This window comes from Castor canadensis, chromosome 14 (genome assembly GCF_047511655.1).
Source record: "Castor canadensis chromosome 14, mCasCan1.hap1v2, whole genome shotgun sequence".
Classification (NCBI taxonomy): Eukaryota; Metazoa; Chordata; class Mammalia; order Rodentia; family Castoridae; genus Castor; species Castor canadensis.
Genome location: NC_133399.1, coordinates 106,736,859 through 106,750,613, shown reverse-complemented (window position 1 = coordinate 106,750,613; position 13,755 = coordinate 106,736,859). Strand labels below are relative to the sequence as shown.

Sequence of the window (13,755 nt, the reverse complement as noted above, 5' to 3'; positions counted from 1 at the left end):
CATTGCTATTCTTGTCTTGAAAGGCAGTAGTGCAGCTATTAAATTTTCTGTTGTTGCAATTCTGACTCATTAAGCCCCATCAGAGGCAAGAATATTAAAAATTTTTCTGCTATAAGGAATGAGAAATTATTAGCTCAAGGTCAGTCAAGGTCACAAAAACCTATTACAATTTTTTATTAATCCTTTGTTTATATAGCTAGCATGCTATTTATCAGTCTTTCCGGCTTAATGGTGAGCTCTTTCAGGGTAAGAACCATATTTTATCTTTTAATCCCTCGTGCCTTAAGAAATATTTGCCTAAAATACCTCCTTTTGTTCATACATTCATAATACACTCTTTGGTAAAATATATTTAATTTAGGATAGTAAAACACAAAGAAAACTGAGTATAATTTAAAATTTTAACAAATACACGATTTTGTTTGTTTTTGCAATACTGGAGTGAGAGGCCCAAATATATTTTAAGTAATATTTCTAAAAATAAACAGAGCCTGCATGGTGTCACCTATCTGTAATCCGACCCTCTGGAAGACAAGTTCAAGACCAGCCTGAGCCACAGTGAGATCCTCTCAAAAAACCAGGGACTAGGGATATAGCTCAGGGGTAGAGCACTGGCCTCGCATTTGAAAGGTTCTAGGTTTGATCTCCAGCACAGCAAAAGGAAGGAAGGGGGATGGAGGGGAGATGGAGGTGGGGACTCATAATATTTAACATTTTTTTTGTTTGTTTGTTTAATGGTGGGGATCAAGCCCAGGACCTTGGCATGTCAGGCAGGGAATCGTCCAGCAACTTTTTAATCCCCAGCAACTTTTTTTTTTTTTTTTTTTACAAATAGTCATCATAAGCAGCTGAAGTTACTGGCTGTCGAAAAGCATTCACCTACCATTCTTTCAGAATAATGATTATAACAAATTTCATGACTCAATGTGCATCAAAGATTCACGAATACTACTGAGGTACTCTTTTTAGTTTTATGGAAGTGCTTGTCAAAGGACATTTTCATTAGATTACAGAATTTAAAAATTGAGGAGTCCTTTGAAAAAACTTTTTGAGGTACTGAAGTTGGAACTCAGGGCCTCACACTTGCTAGGCAAGTACGCTACCACTTGCAGTATACATACCCACAGCCCTGAAAACAAAATTTTTTTAAAGCACATCTTGGTTTCCAGTTTGAGTAAAGCAAATAAAATAGAAAGAAAAGAGGTATATTTAAATGTTTTTAAAATTTATCATGTTAATGGGTAAGAATATTTAATTCTTATTTATTAAAAGACATTTCACATTTTGAACCTACACAGTTTTAAATTTGTACTGCGTATTTTGGTAAAATAATTAGTGTTTACAAATGAAAATATTTCACAATGGGTTTGTTATTTTTCTTTAACAATTATTATTTTGCACAGTGATTACTGTCCTCAAACAAGTGGAAGATCTTTTCAAATTTTCATATTTGATCTGTCAGCTGAACGGGGATCTTTCAGCTCTCAATGGTTTCATAAGTATCTATTTCAAATAAATATGGCAAGTAAAAAGAGCAAACTATGCAGTATTCTAGCAATGATAGAAAAGGAATTAAAAATATAAGCAGGCTGGGCACAGTAGTACCCAGCTACCTGGGAGGCTGAGGCAGGAGATTTCAAGTTTGAGGCCTGCTTGGGTTACATAGCAAGTTCAAGGTCAGCCTTGGACACTTAGCAAGACCATGTCTCAAAAAATAAAAATGGGTTGCACACTGGTGGCTCACCTCTGTGATCCTGGTTACTTAGGAAGCTGAGATTTGGGAGACTAAGGCTCAAGGGTAGCCTCAGCAAACAGTTCGAGAGACCCCATCTCCAAAATAACCAGAGCAAAATGGAGTGGATGTGTGGCTCAAGTGGTAGAGTGTCTGCTTTGCAAGCATGAAGCCCTGAGTTCAAACCCCAGTCCACCAAAAAAATAAAAGGCAAGGGAGGCCTGGGGACCTAGCTCATTGATAGAACACTTGCCTTGCAAACCCTGGGGTTAATCTCTAGTACTGCCAAAAATAAAAATAAAACCAAATCATTTTAAAATATAAATTGTATATTTTCCAAATCTAAACTTTGAGTTAGAAATAGAACTCAGTACAGTTTTAATAGAAAAAATATCTTATTGAGTAATTAATGTCTAATTAAGTAATGTACATGACTAGCCACAAAAATTCTTAAATATGAAAACCCTGCCCTTGGATAATTAGGAGCTAACTATATACAAAAATAAATTTAAGTGCCAGGTTTGGTGGTACCTGCCTGTAATTCCAGCTACTCCAAAGGCAGAGATAGGACGATCTTGGCTCTAGGACAGCTCAGGTAAGTCGGTGAGACCCTATCTCATAAACAACCAGGGATGATGACACATACCTATAAATCCCAGCTACTCGGGAGGCTGGGACAGGAGGGTCACTATTTGAGTAAAGCCTGGGCAAAAGTTAGTAAGACACAGCTGCTTGGGAGGTGGCCTGAGACCAGCTAAGGCAAAGTTAGTATGAGATCCTCTCTGAAAACAAACTAAAAGCAAAAAGACTAGGGGTGTAGCCCAAGTGGTAGAGGGCTTGGTAGCAAGTGCAAGCTCTGAGTTCAATCCCTAAAGTGATTTTAAAAGTTAAATTTTTTTTTTAAATTATAAATGCCAAAACTTTTAATTATTATATTTAATCTCAAATATATATGTAGGAACTGCCAAATTTATCTTTTGAAAGTCATTTAAACCAATGTCACTCATTGTACTACACAATACATTCATTTTAACATAACCTTAGGCAAAAACAATTAGGATGGTTATTTTGCTTAGGTTGTTAAAAAGATAGTATGGGCAGGTATGATGGCACATGTAGGCAATCCCAGCACTTAGGAGGATGAGATAATCGAGACTTTGAGGCCAGCTGGGCAACATAGCCAGACCCTGTCTCAAAAAGCCAAAAAACCTCAGGAGGAGGAGGCAGGAGGATCTGAGGCAAAATCAGTGAGGTCATATCTCCAAAGCAAAATACAAACAAAAGGGGTGGAGCATGGTTCAAGTGGCAAAGTGCTTGCCCATCATGCTTGAGGCCCTGGGTTCAATCCCAAAAACTGAAAAAGAGAAAGAAAAGAAAACCAAAAAGAAAATCCCCAAAACATGCATCCTAAAGTCAAAATGAAAAAAAAGTCAAAGATGATTTTTGTTTCTCCACACTATTTTCTCCCATTATTAAATTAATGGTAGTTCTACTAGTATCTCATTATTCACTTGTAGCTTTCCCTTTTCAATTCACACGTTAACAACCTCATCACTCATTCCCAAACCTCCACCTAGCTATTCATCTATTTTCTCTTCTGCCCATCCTCCCATCTAACTACCACTGGCTTCTTCTGTGAGGCTGACATGTATGTCTGGGTGTCCACAACAGAGATCAATGACTATCCAAGCCATCTGCACCACAGTGAGTCTTGGACAACTCCCTTAAGATGACGATGAGATGTCCAAAAGAGTGCTCACATGCAAAGTTAACAACTGACTGCAGCAGAAAGAAGTCTTCATGAGAGGCCTCTGGATGAAAATCCTCGTTTAAAATTTTAGATTCAATGCAGTCCTGGGATCTCTCAAATCTGCCTACAGTTGTGAGGATAGCAAAAGGTCCTACAGTTTGAGTATTTATGTACCACACTACAGGATGCCTTCAAGAGGTTGTCACTGTAGCTCTGGACCCTAAATTTCTGAGAAACACCCACATTATTCTAAAGTCATTATCTATTTGATAGATTGCTCATCACCTACTATCTACATACCTAGTACTGTGCTGCATTATTGAGGAGGAATACAGGGATGTATGTCACTAGTTACATTTACAGGCAGCTGTAAACTTAGCTGAAGGAAGACAACTCTCCTGAAATTAGATCATAACCAAAAGAATGATAAAGATAAAAAGCAGTAAGTTGACTACTATGCAAACTGGAATTACCCAGGCCTTACATGATGCATATGATTTTGACTGAGCAAAGTGTAGGAAAGGCATTACTGGGAATCATAGTGTACACTCTGGTTTTCAGGACGTGTATTTTTTATAAATTCCTTCACATATGTCTTCATATGTCTATAAGCACTTTTTCTGAATCATATGTCCACAATTCTTTTTTTTTGTCCACAATTCTTTATTATTGCTGTATTTACTAAAATCTTGTGCTTTTTTTCTTGTTATGACTCAAGGAATTAAATCTCACCATTTCAACCACCAACTACCTTGTACTGATGGTTATAAAATCATCATAACTTATGCTTCAATTCCACTTAGATTACAATGGAAGAAATCTATCTTTAACTGCCCTCAGAAATTCTCTTCTCAATATGAACTTAACTTTTACCATTTGTTCACTCTTTTTCTCTCTATAGATATTTTCATGGACCAATTTAATTTTCCTCTTTCTTACAGGTCTACAAAGTCTATCATCTTTAACACTATTTAAATTATGTCCTGGTTTAAGCTTTTATGTAATTGGTTCATATTAGTAAGTCCTACCTTTTCTATAAGGTTATATGATCCTAGAATGTAGAAATTGCCCACCTTTCTTCTAGATATGCACATGGAATGTAACAGGCATAGGCGTTGTTTTATAATAACTGTCCACTCATCATTGAAAAAGATGAGGTCAATAATGTCAAATGTCAATGCTAAGAGTTCATGGAGGGAGGCAAATGATAAGATTTATCGCAGAAGACTTCTCTCCCTCCTAATTAGTATCTTAAGTTAGGAGCCCTAAATAGAGATTACTTATAATCTCCTTTCCTATACTGGTTGTTAAGTGATTCTCCTAAAATTCAAGTGTCACTCCAATGCTCAGATCCTATAATAGTTTCTCACTGCTGTCAGGAAAAAAAAGTTGTCCACATTTCTCAGCATTGCCCAAACACACATACCCAAACACTGGGTGCTCAGCCACATCCAGGTACCTAACTGCCTGCCTGTTCTCCTTCCTCTGCATATGCTGTTCCCTTGTCTTTCATTCCCGAGTGTTTCCTCTGAATCCTATTTCAAGTAGAAGCACCATCTCTTGGGAAATGTCTCTGATTTTCCATGATGGAGATGGTATTGTACATAAATGTATATTGTAAGAGATTGTTTAGTTTTTTGTCTTCGATCTCTGCATCCCTAACACTATGAAGCATGTATCTTATACAGGACTGCTAAGTGGAAGTAATGAAGACAGGAGGAGAAAAGAATTTTTGAATGTGGTTAAAAAGAGGTTATCAGTAATGTCAGAGGGCACAAATAGTTCAAGTAAGTAAGGAAGAGAAAAACAGACTAGATTTACAAAGGATGAAGAATGGAATTGATAGAAAGGCAGTATTAAAATATGCATCTCATTTTTAAAAATCTGGAGAGGCAAAGAAAAAAACAGATAAAAGAAGATATAACAAAGTCAAAGAAAGATTGCTGCTTTTTAAAATGCAGGATAGCAGACCAAGCTAGAAGGCAAGTTGAGAGGAGAAACCAGGTCACAGTCAGAATATAGGAATCGACACTAAGAGAAAACTAAGAGAAGGTTGGATTGAGACTGTCAGGATACAGGACAACCATAGAAACAGATGTTTTTTAAGTGAATGTAGAATATTTCCAATTTTAGGTATTAGAGTTTTCATTTTTTTGGTTTCCCAAAGTAGAAATCTTAAGGAAAGAAAATCTTTGGTGAATTATTTTTTCTAGCTGCAAATATTAATATATCATTAACCCCACTCACTTCTTTCTGTATCTTTCAGGTCAGCTCTTCCTCTCCTCCCACTGCTACTACCCTTTGGTAAGTCTTCATCATCTCCCAAATAAACAACTGCAAAGTTCCTAAGCATTTTCTTTTTCTTCTTTTTTTTTTTTTTTTTTTTCCTTTTTTGGCAGTACTGGGGATCAGTTCTAATTCTAATGCCTTAAACCCTCAAATTTAGTAAGAAGCCCACAGCCAGACTTCTCTCAAACATTCTTTCTGTAAGGTTTTCTCTTTCTCTCTCTTTCCTTCTTTCCCTTCCTCCCTCCCTATCTTGATTGAGCTCAGGACCTTGTGCTTGCTGGGCAGGCAGGCACTCAACCACTTGAACCACGCTCCAGTCTTTTTGCTTTAGTTTGTTTTTCAGATAGGGTAATCACTAACTTTGCCTAGACTACCCTCAGACATTGATCTTCCTACTGCTGCCTGCTGAGTAGATGGGGTTACAAACATGTGAAAGTATTTTTTGAAACACTCCCTCACCACCAGAATTGAGCACTCCTTCCCCTATGGTTTTACTGCATTAGAAAACAAAAGCTGGCCAGGTATGGCCTAATGGCCAAATGTGCCACCTCTCCTGATTTTGTAAATAAAGTTTTATTGGAATTCAGAAACTCCCACTTGACTACATGTTGTCTGTAGCTGCTTTAATGCTACAGCAGCGTTACAGTTCATTTGCAATAACAGAAATTGGTATCAGGTGTTCATTGAGACAGGCACTGTTCTGAGTAATTAGATATGTTATCTCATTTAATGTTTATGATATTACTAAAGAGGTAGATATTATTAGTATTTCTACTTTATACATAAGAAACTGAGGCTGATCACTCTAGACCCACATTCTATTTATTTTTCTAACTTTATTTATTTTTATCATTGTTGTACTAGAGGTACACTGTGACATCTACAAAAGTTCAGATCCACATTCTTAACTATAACACTGAATATATTATCCTTCTAAATAGACTGGGAATTTATTAAGAGCAAAACTCATGTTGGCTGGGCTTGGTAACTCATACCTATAATCCAAGTGACTGAGAAGGAAGGCTAGGAGGATCACCGTCTGAAGCCAGCTGGGCAAAAGCTCAAGACCCTATCTGAAAAACAAACTAAGAGCAAAAAGGACTAAGGGCATAGCTCAAGTGGTAGAGGGCTTGACTAGCAATCTTCAGGTCACCCAAAGCTCATGTGTAAGTCATCTTTGTATTTGTGAAGTCCAGCTCTGTACCATAATAGGTAATCCATAACTGTCTGCTAAATTAGTTTATTTCCATCTTGTCTTCTTCTCACGCAATACCCTAAAAGGACTCCTTGTTGCTTTTGCATAAATCTAAAATCTACAGTGTTTTTTTTTTTTTTCAGTGGTGCTGGGGTTTGAACTTAGGGTTGCATGCTTGCTAGGCAGGCACTCTACCACTTGAAGCATGCCCCCAATTCTGTTTTGCTTTATTATTTTTTTGGATAGGGTCATGTGTTTTTGCTGAAGGTTGGCCTGGATCTTGATTCTCCTACTTATGCCTTCTGTGCATTTGGGACCATACACATATGCCACTAAGCCTGACTTTTTTATTGAAATGGGGGGTCTAATTTTTTGCCTGGGCTAGCCTCAAATTATGATCCTTCCAATCTCTACCCTGAGTAGCTGGGATTTTAGGCATGTACCCTAAAATGATTTCAAGTCCTATTATCTGGGACAACTCTACCTAGAAATGTTCCAAAGGCTTAGTGATGTTCAACTTCTGTTTCAGAATTGGCTGTTCTTCTTTCTTAAGCTGTATGAGCATAAATGAACACACGAAATAGACTGAGTCATGCACAGAACTCACCTGCCATCACGTGCCCTGTGAAGGCTGCCGTGACAGCTGCTCACTTTGCTGTGGACACTCCCTGCTTTGCTTCTTTGGTCGTCCACCATAGCCAGCTGAGTTGAGGAAGCATGTGTGGATGTTCCTTGAGTGGAAGTTCCTCTTGATTTCCTTATAATGGGAGTATTTGGGTCCCTCAGGAGTGACTGAGCAAAGTCAGGTTCCTGGAGCACCTGCCGACTCTCATTCACTATCCTAGACAATGCAATGGTAAGTTGAAGATTCAGATTAACATCCCTGCAGACCAATAAACAATGATGCTATGCAATGCTGATGCTATTCTTAGAATTAACTGCTCTCTAAATTAGGTCTGTAAGACTGATTTAAGGTGACACTGTTGATACAGGAAAGAATATAACAAAAATCCTGTCACTCTGTCCCATAAAGTAGTAATGGAAAGAGGCCTGTGTTAGAATAAGGAAATCAGGACTTTGGTTACAACTCTACCAACACATATATGACCTTAGGCAAGCCACTATTCCTTTTTCCCTTCATTTTCCTCATCTATACAATTTCATCTTTTTTTTTCTTTCTTTCTTTTTTTGAGATAGTTCAGGCTGGCGTAAACTAATGATCCTCCTGTTTGAGCCTCCTGAGTAGTGATTACAGACATGTGCCACCACATCCAGCCAATGTAATTAGGTCCCTTTCAGCTAAAGAAACTTATGATTCTCAGACACCAAAATATTACAAAGATATAATTGTGAAATAGAAATGCTGCTTTCTTGCATGGTTTATGGTAGTAAAGGTTTCATAATAACTTGTCTACAACATGTTTAAACTTGTAAGAACTGTTGTTTTAAGGCTAAAGTTGATTTTGTGGCAGAAATAGTTGTCTAAGGCTGGAATAAACATGAATGCCACCATTAGAACAAAATAATATGAAAAATTATTTTAAGCAAGCATACAATTAAGAATTTAAGGGGCATATTAAGGCTTAAGAGAAAAAATTTAAGGGGACAAGTTATTTTCAGGAGTAAAAGAGTTAAAAGTAGATAAATATTTATGGTGGTGAACAAAGCAGTACTAAATTAATAAAAGATCTAACTAAATAGTTGTAAAGATCAGTGTCTTGACTCATGAAAGTTATGAGAATCAGTTAAAATTAAACAATTTGATTAAGAATGTAACTCAAGCATGTAAAAACTGGACCATATACTGAGATAGTACTTGAGAAAGTGTACAAAGGGATTGTTAATTTTGCTTGTTGAAAGGCCTGAAGACATCATATTTGTTAAGAACTTTACATGCATTCTCCTTTGCTCCTCCTAATGTAATTCTTGATTTTCAAAATTTATGATAAAATATAAATAGATAATGAAACTGAATGCTTACAGAGAGAAAATCTATCTATGTCAATCCCAAAGCCAGAAGCATGCTTAATGGGAACAGCAAAAGCCACTAAAAATATTCTTATTATAATCAGGAATACAACACTATCAACTGCCACCACTCTAACCTTGTTTCAGCAGCGCCAGACTACAGTTAGACAAAAGAAGTAAGTTAAGGGCATAACATTTCAGCATGTACTAAATTAGATGGAATAACAATCTGTTTTTTCGTATCACTTTTGGTATACTTGGGAGAATGCTGGACAATTGCAAATAGAAGTTCAAGTTAACATTAAAGACCTGTGTGAGTTTGGCCAGGGACTTACATCTTTTAGTTTTCTCATCAGAGATGAGGATGCATAAACCTTCACAGGAAAATCAGAAAGACTAAGTAAAAATGGGTAGAAAAGTATTCATTTGTTTTTAAAGAAAATAATTTGGAGTTTTAAATAAAGGGTAGCTTTTTTCCCCCAATATTCTGAATTCATGCCTAAAGGAATAAACTCTAGGCATGGTTCTACTGGGCTATCTTCTCAAAATTAGCTCTTAGTTGCCTTTATATTTTTGTGATGGGCTCTCACTATGTGGCCCAGGCTACCCTTGAACTTGTAATCCTCTTGTCTCAGTCTCCCAACTAGCTGGGTTTACAGGCTTCTTCCACCATGTCTGGCTAGTTTTTAGTTTTTAACTAAGACATTCTACTGTGCCAATAATAACTGATGGCTGCTAACAAAAATTACAGTCTTTACTTATTTTTCTGAGGTGTTAGGGATCAAATGCTCAACTAGTCAAGCACTCTATCCCTGTGCTACATCCCCAGTCCTTAGTTTTTAAGACCGGGTCTTGGTATATAGTCCAGGCTGGCAGTGGAGTTTAGATCATCCCAAGTCCCGTGATTACAATAGCACATCACTGTGCCTGGCTTCAAAATCACAACCTTGCTTGAATGCTCTTCCAAATCCAAGCTGTTTTAACAAGCAACCCAAAACACCTACATAAATGTGAAGTTTATGAGCATTAACAATTGATTAACTTACTCTTTTTTCCTACGACCATGAAAAAAACTGGCCCATTCAAAGCATGTCTTTTTGCTTCCAACCCAAAAAATAGAGGGAATGCCAACTATGAGAGCCATCAGATATTTCATCAGAAAGAGAATAAGGTCTGGACGACTCATCTGAGTAACCTACAGGGAAGAAAAAAAAATCTTAAATACACACAAAGAACCTTCTGTTAAAGGCAATTATATAATTTTTAAGTAAGATAAACAATAGTAATTCTACGAATTTAATATTTTTCATTTATAAGGCTCTTTAGGTATTTTTTATTTTATGGAAAAGATATACCCCTGAAAATTTAATAATCAACTTATACTCTATGTATTGAGCACAGTATTTCTCTTAATGGCTGACATTAGACATTTACTAAAGAAAAAGTTTGCTAACTTAGAAAACAAACCATTAACAGGAACAGAGGGTGAAATAATATACCATTTCCTTGGCCAATTTCACAATTAGGAAGATATTGAGTTTTCCCTTCCATTTTATTGTGTTCTTATCTCCCCACATCCCCTCCCCTGCGCTGAGGATAGAACCCAAGGCTTTGTGCCCGCAAGGCTCGCTCTCTACCACTAGCACAACCCCAGCCTCTTTCTTATTCTTGTTAAAACATCCTTCCTTCTTTATACTTCATGTGGACACTACAGGCTGCTTTCAAGCTCTCTCTTTTACAAGTACATTTTCTAGTTTTCAGTCAGATGCATTTTTTAAAAGTTTCTTTTCATTGTTTGTTTCAAGTATACTATGGTCAGAGAATATTGTGTATATGATTCTGGTAACCTTAAATTTTGGAGATGAGGGCTGACTCAGTGGTAGAGCATTTGCCTAGATGCGCAAGGCCCTAGGTTCAATCCCCAGTATCAAAAAATAAATGACCAAAAAATATATATGGGCTTGTGTGATTTAGAACATAATTTTTTTTCTTTTTAAAATTTTTTCTACACAATTTTTTTAAGTATTCCTGTGTGCTCTAAAATAATGCATATAAAATAAAATAACACATACACTCTATTGTTGGTTTAAAAATTTCTATATGTATTAGACCCAATTTATTAGCCATGTTCTTCAGATCTACAATTGACTAATTTTCGTATTGGTTACCTATCAGTTTTAATAGAAACATGCCCGAAATCCCTCACATGACTGTGAACCTGTCAATTCTCCTTCTAATCCTGTCATTTCACTTTTAATTCCGTGTAGTTATAAATTCAGGAATGTGCTAGCGACTCATTTCACTTTATTAATGCTCTTCACCTTTAAAACGTATTTTGTCTAACATTAGTATTTCCATGTCAGCTTTTTTGTTGTCCACACCAGCATTTTTTTCACGTACATAATTTTTCTTATTTGCCAGTCTGTTTCTTTCAAGTGTCTGCCTGGGTTAGCTGTGCCTTTTTAAAGCAGCATGTAGTTCCCCATTACTAAAAGGGAAACTCAATGAAGATAGAGTCCAGCCCCTAAATGTTTACTCCTAAGGTCCTAGAGCAGTGCCTGACACATAGTAGGTACTCAAAAAATACAGACACACAAAATATTTGAAACTTATACTTGAATTTGGTTTTATTAGAAAGAAATTACAGTCAAAATTATTCAGTATCTCCATTTTCTTCCTCACAAGACAGTGCTCCATCTTTACCTACCTTTCTTAGTATTTCCCAGATATTCAGAGTAACTTTTACAAAAGCAATTATTTTTATCATTGCTAATTAATTCTGCCAAAAAAAATACACCCTGTCCTGCCTTTGGGTCCCCTTTTCTTGCTAAAAGGATGCCCTTTAAGATGCCCTTTCAAACAGGATATGCCATAGAAATATTAAAGTCTTGGTCTGAAAATATCTTTATTTTACCTTAAATCTTGAATGGTAGGTTACTGGCATAGTTATCTCTCAACATTTTAAAGTTCATTGTCTTCAAGCTCTTATTGTTGCTGTTGAAAAGTGCCTAGCTGACACCCTTCTGGAGATTATTTTTTCTCTCTGGTAGCATTTAAGTTTACCTTATTTTTTTTGTTTTATAGTACACTAATATTTATCAATGTAGTTGACTTTTATGTATCCTGTTTCATACTGAGATTGTACTTTTAATCTAAGAACCCACATTTCCAACTCTGAGAAATTCTCGGCCATTATCTCTTTGGTTACTGCTTGTTAGTCATTCTTAGAGCCTCTCCTTCTGTAAATCTTATTCAATGAACACTGAAGTTCCATCTATGCCTTAACGTCTCCTATCTCCATAATGTCATAATTTTGGATATTTTTGTCTCTCTGTGGTCTGCATTCTCTGAAGAGTTCTGTAAACTCTTTACAACAAATTTTCAACATGAATTCCCTCTTCAACCGTATCTATTTTTAGGGTCCATTCTATCTATGATTAAATTTCTGTAACTTCATATCTCATTTCTAAGACGCCTAATCAGTTCTTATACTTGTATATTTTGATTTCATGTTTACTTATTCATCATAACTTCTTTTAAAATGATTTTACTGCCTATCTTTTGGAGAACACTAGCCATATTTATTTAAAATGTTTAATAAAAATCGGTCTATTTTATTTCATCTGAGAGTGAATCTGTCTTCTGATTGCTTATTTTGTTGAATGTCTTTCTAGGTTTAGCTTTTTCCTTTTTAAAATAATGTTTTGGGAGTTTTAGTTCGTAGGCCTTGAGTGAGAGAGTTCTCTCTCCTCCCTTTCTCCGTCTCTTTTTTACCGGGTCTCATGCCTTTTTGTTTGCCTTCACCAGTGGGGTCCTAGTTGAAGAACAGGTTTCGCATTGGTGACTGGAAACTCCAGACATGGCTACTATAGATTCCAGCACTGAGCCATTGCCGTTTGGCTCAAGTACTGATCTTCTCACCCTCCCATGTCTCCAGGTAAGTATTTCTTTTATATAAACCATAGCCTCAGGAACAGGAGTAACAATTTCTACGAAGCAGTTGTCTTCACAGGAGCTGGGGAGCCCATCTACAATTTCTACTTTGTCGACCAGTGAGTCTAACTGTGGTCTCCTAACTTCCATGTGATGTTTTCATTTCTGAACTCCCAGTCACCTCAAACCATTTATAGACCTCAAGTCCATAGGCCCATGTTTTTTTATCTCTAGCCATTTTTGCATTTCTATGCTACAAATTAGTTTATACTGTCTTTTGGATTAGGTTTTACTTTTTTCTCACCATATTTATTTATTACTGACATATACTTATGGTTAGCCTGGTAAACTCAAAGTGACAGAACTTAAATTATAACCATGACCTGAAATTATGGTGAAATTCCTCTAGGTTTCAATCATCCAATAAATTCTTATGGATAGCTAGTACTCTTAGTAATAATACTGAGCCTATGTGAGACTTCACAACCAAGTAAGTCTTGACAAGTGCTCCTGCCATGCTGTTAGAATAAAGTACAAATTAAAGAAACCACAGAATAGTTATGAACCACAATTAAGAAGCAGATAAAGAGACACTACAGCAGGTAACAAATAACCTTCCCATTAACAAATATAATGACTTCTTGTAGGTATACTTTTTCTTCTTTCTCTTTCCTCCCTTCCTTTTTCTTTCTCTCTCTTTTTTTTTTTTGTAGGACTGGGGTTTGGGTTTGAAATCAGGGCTTCACACTTGAGAAGTAGACACTCTACCACTGAGTCACTACTCTGGTCCAGTGTTTCTAACACTTCTATGCAGTAGTACCTTTTGTTCCTGGCCTCTTACTCTTGCTCTCTTTCTTCTATCTTTTTCTTTCCCTACTTCCCTCTTTA

The 13,755-nt window shown here is 36.5% G+C and overlaps 1 protein-coding gene across 2 annotated transcripts in view; it reads right to left on the bottom strand.

Moving 5' to 3' along the window:
* Fzd3 (frizzled class receptor 3) overlaps nt 1-13,755 on the bottom strand; it is a 66,274-nt gene that overhangs the window by 6,973 nt on the left and 45,546 nt on the right. For both annotated transcript variants that reach the window (XM_020178558.2, XM_074055242.1), the window contains exons 5-6: nt 9,981-10,129; nt 7,574-7,807 (exon numbers count right to left, since the gene is read on the bottom strand). In XM_020178558.2, coding sequence (XP_020034147.1) covers nt 7,574-7,807; nt 9,981-10,129 — 383 coding nt within the window. The remainder of the gene's footprint in view (nt 1-7,573; nt 7,808-9,980; nt 10,130-13,755) is intronic.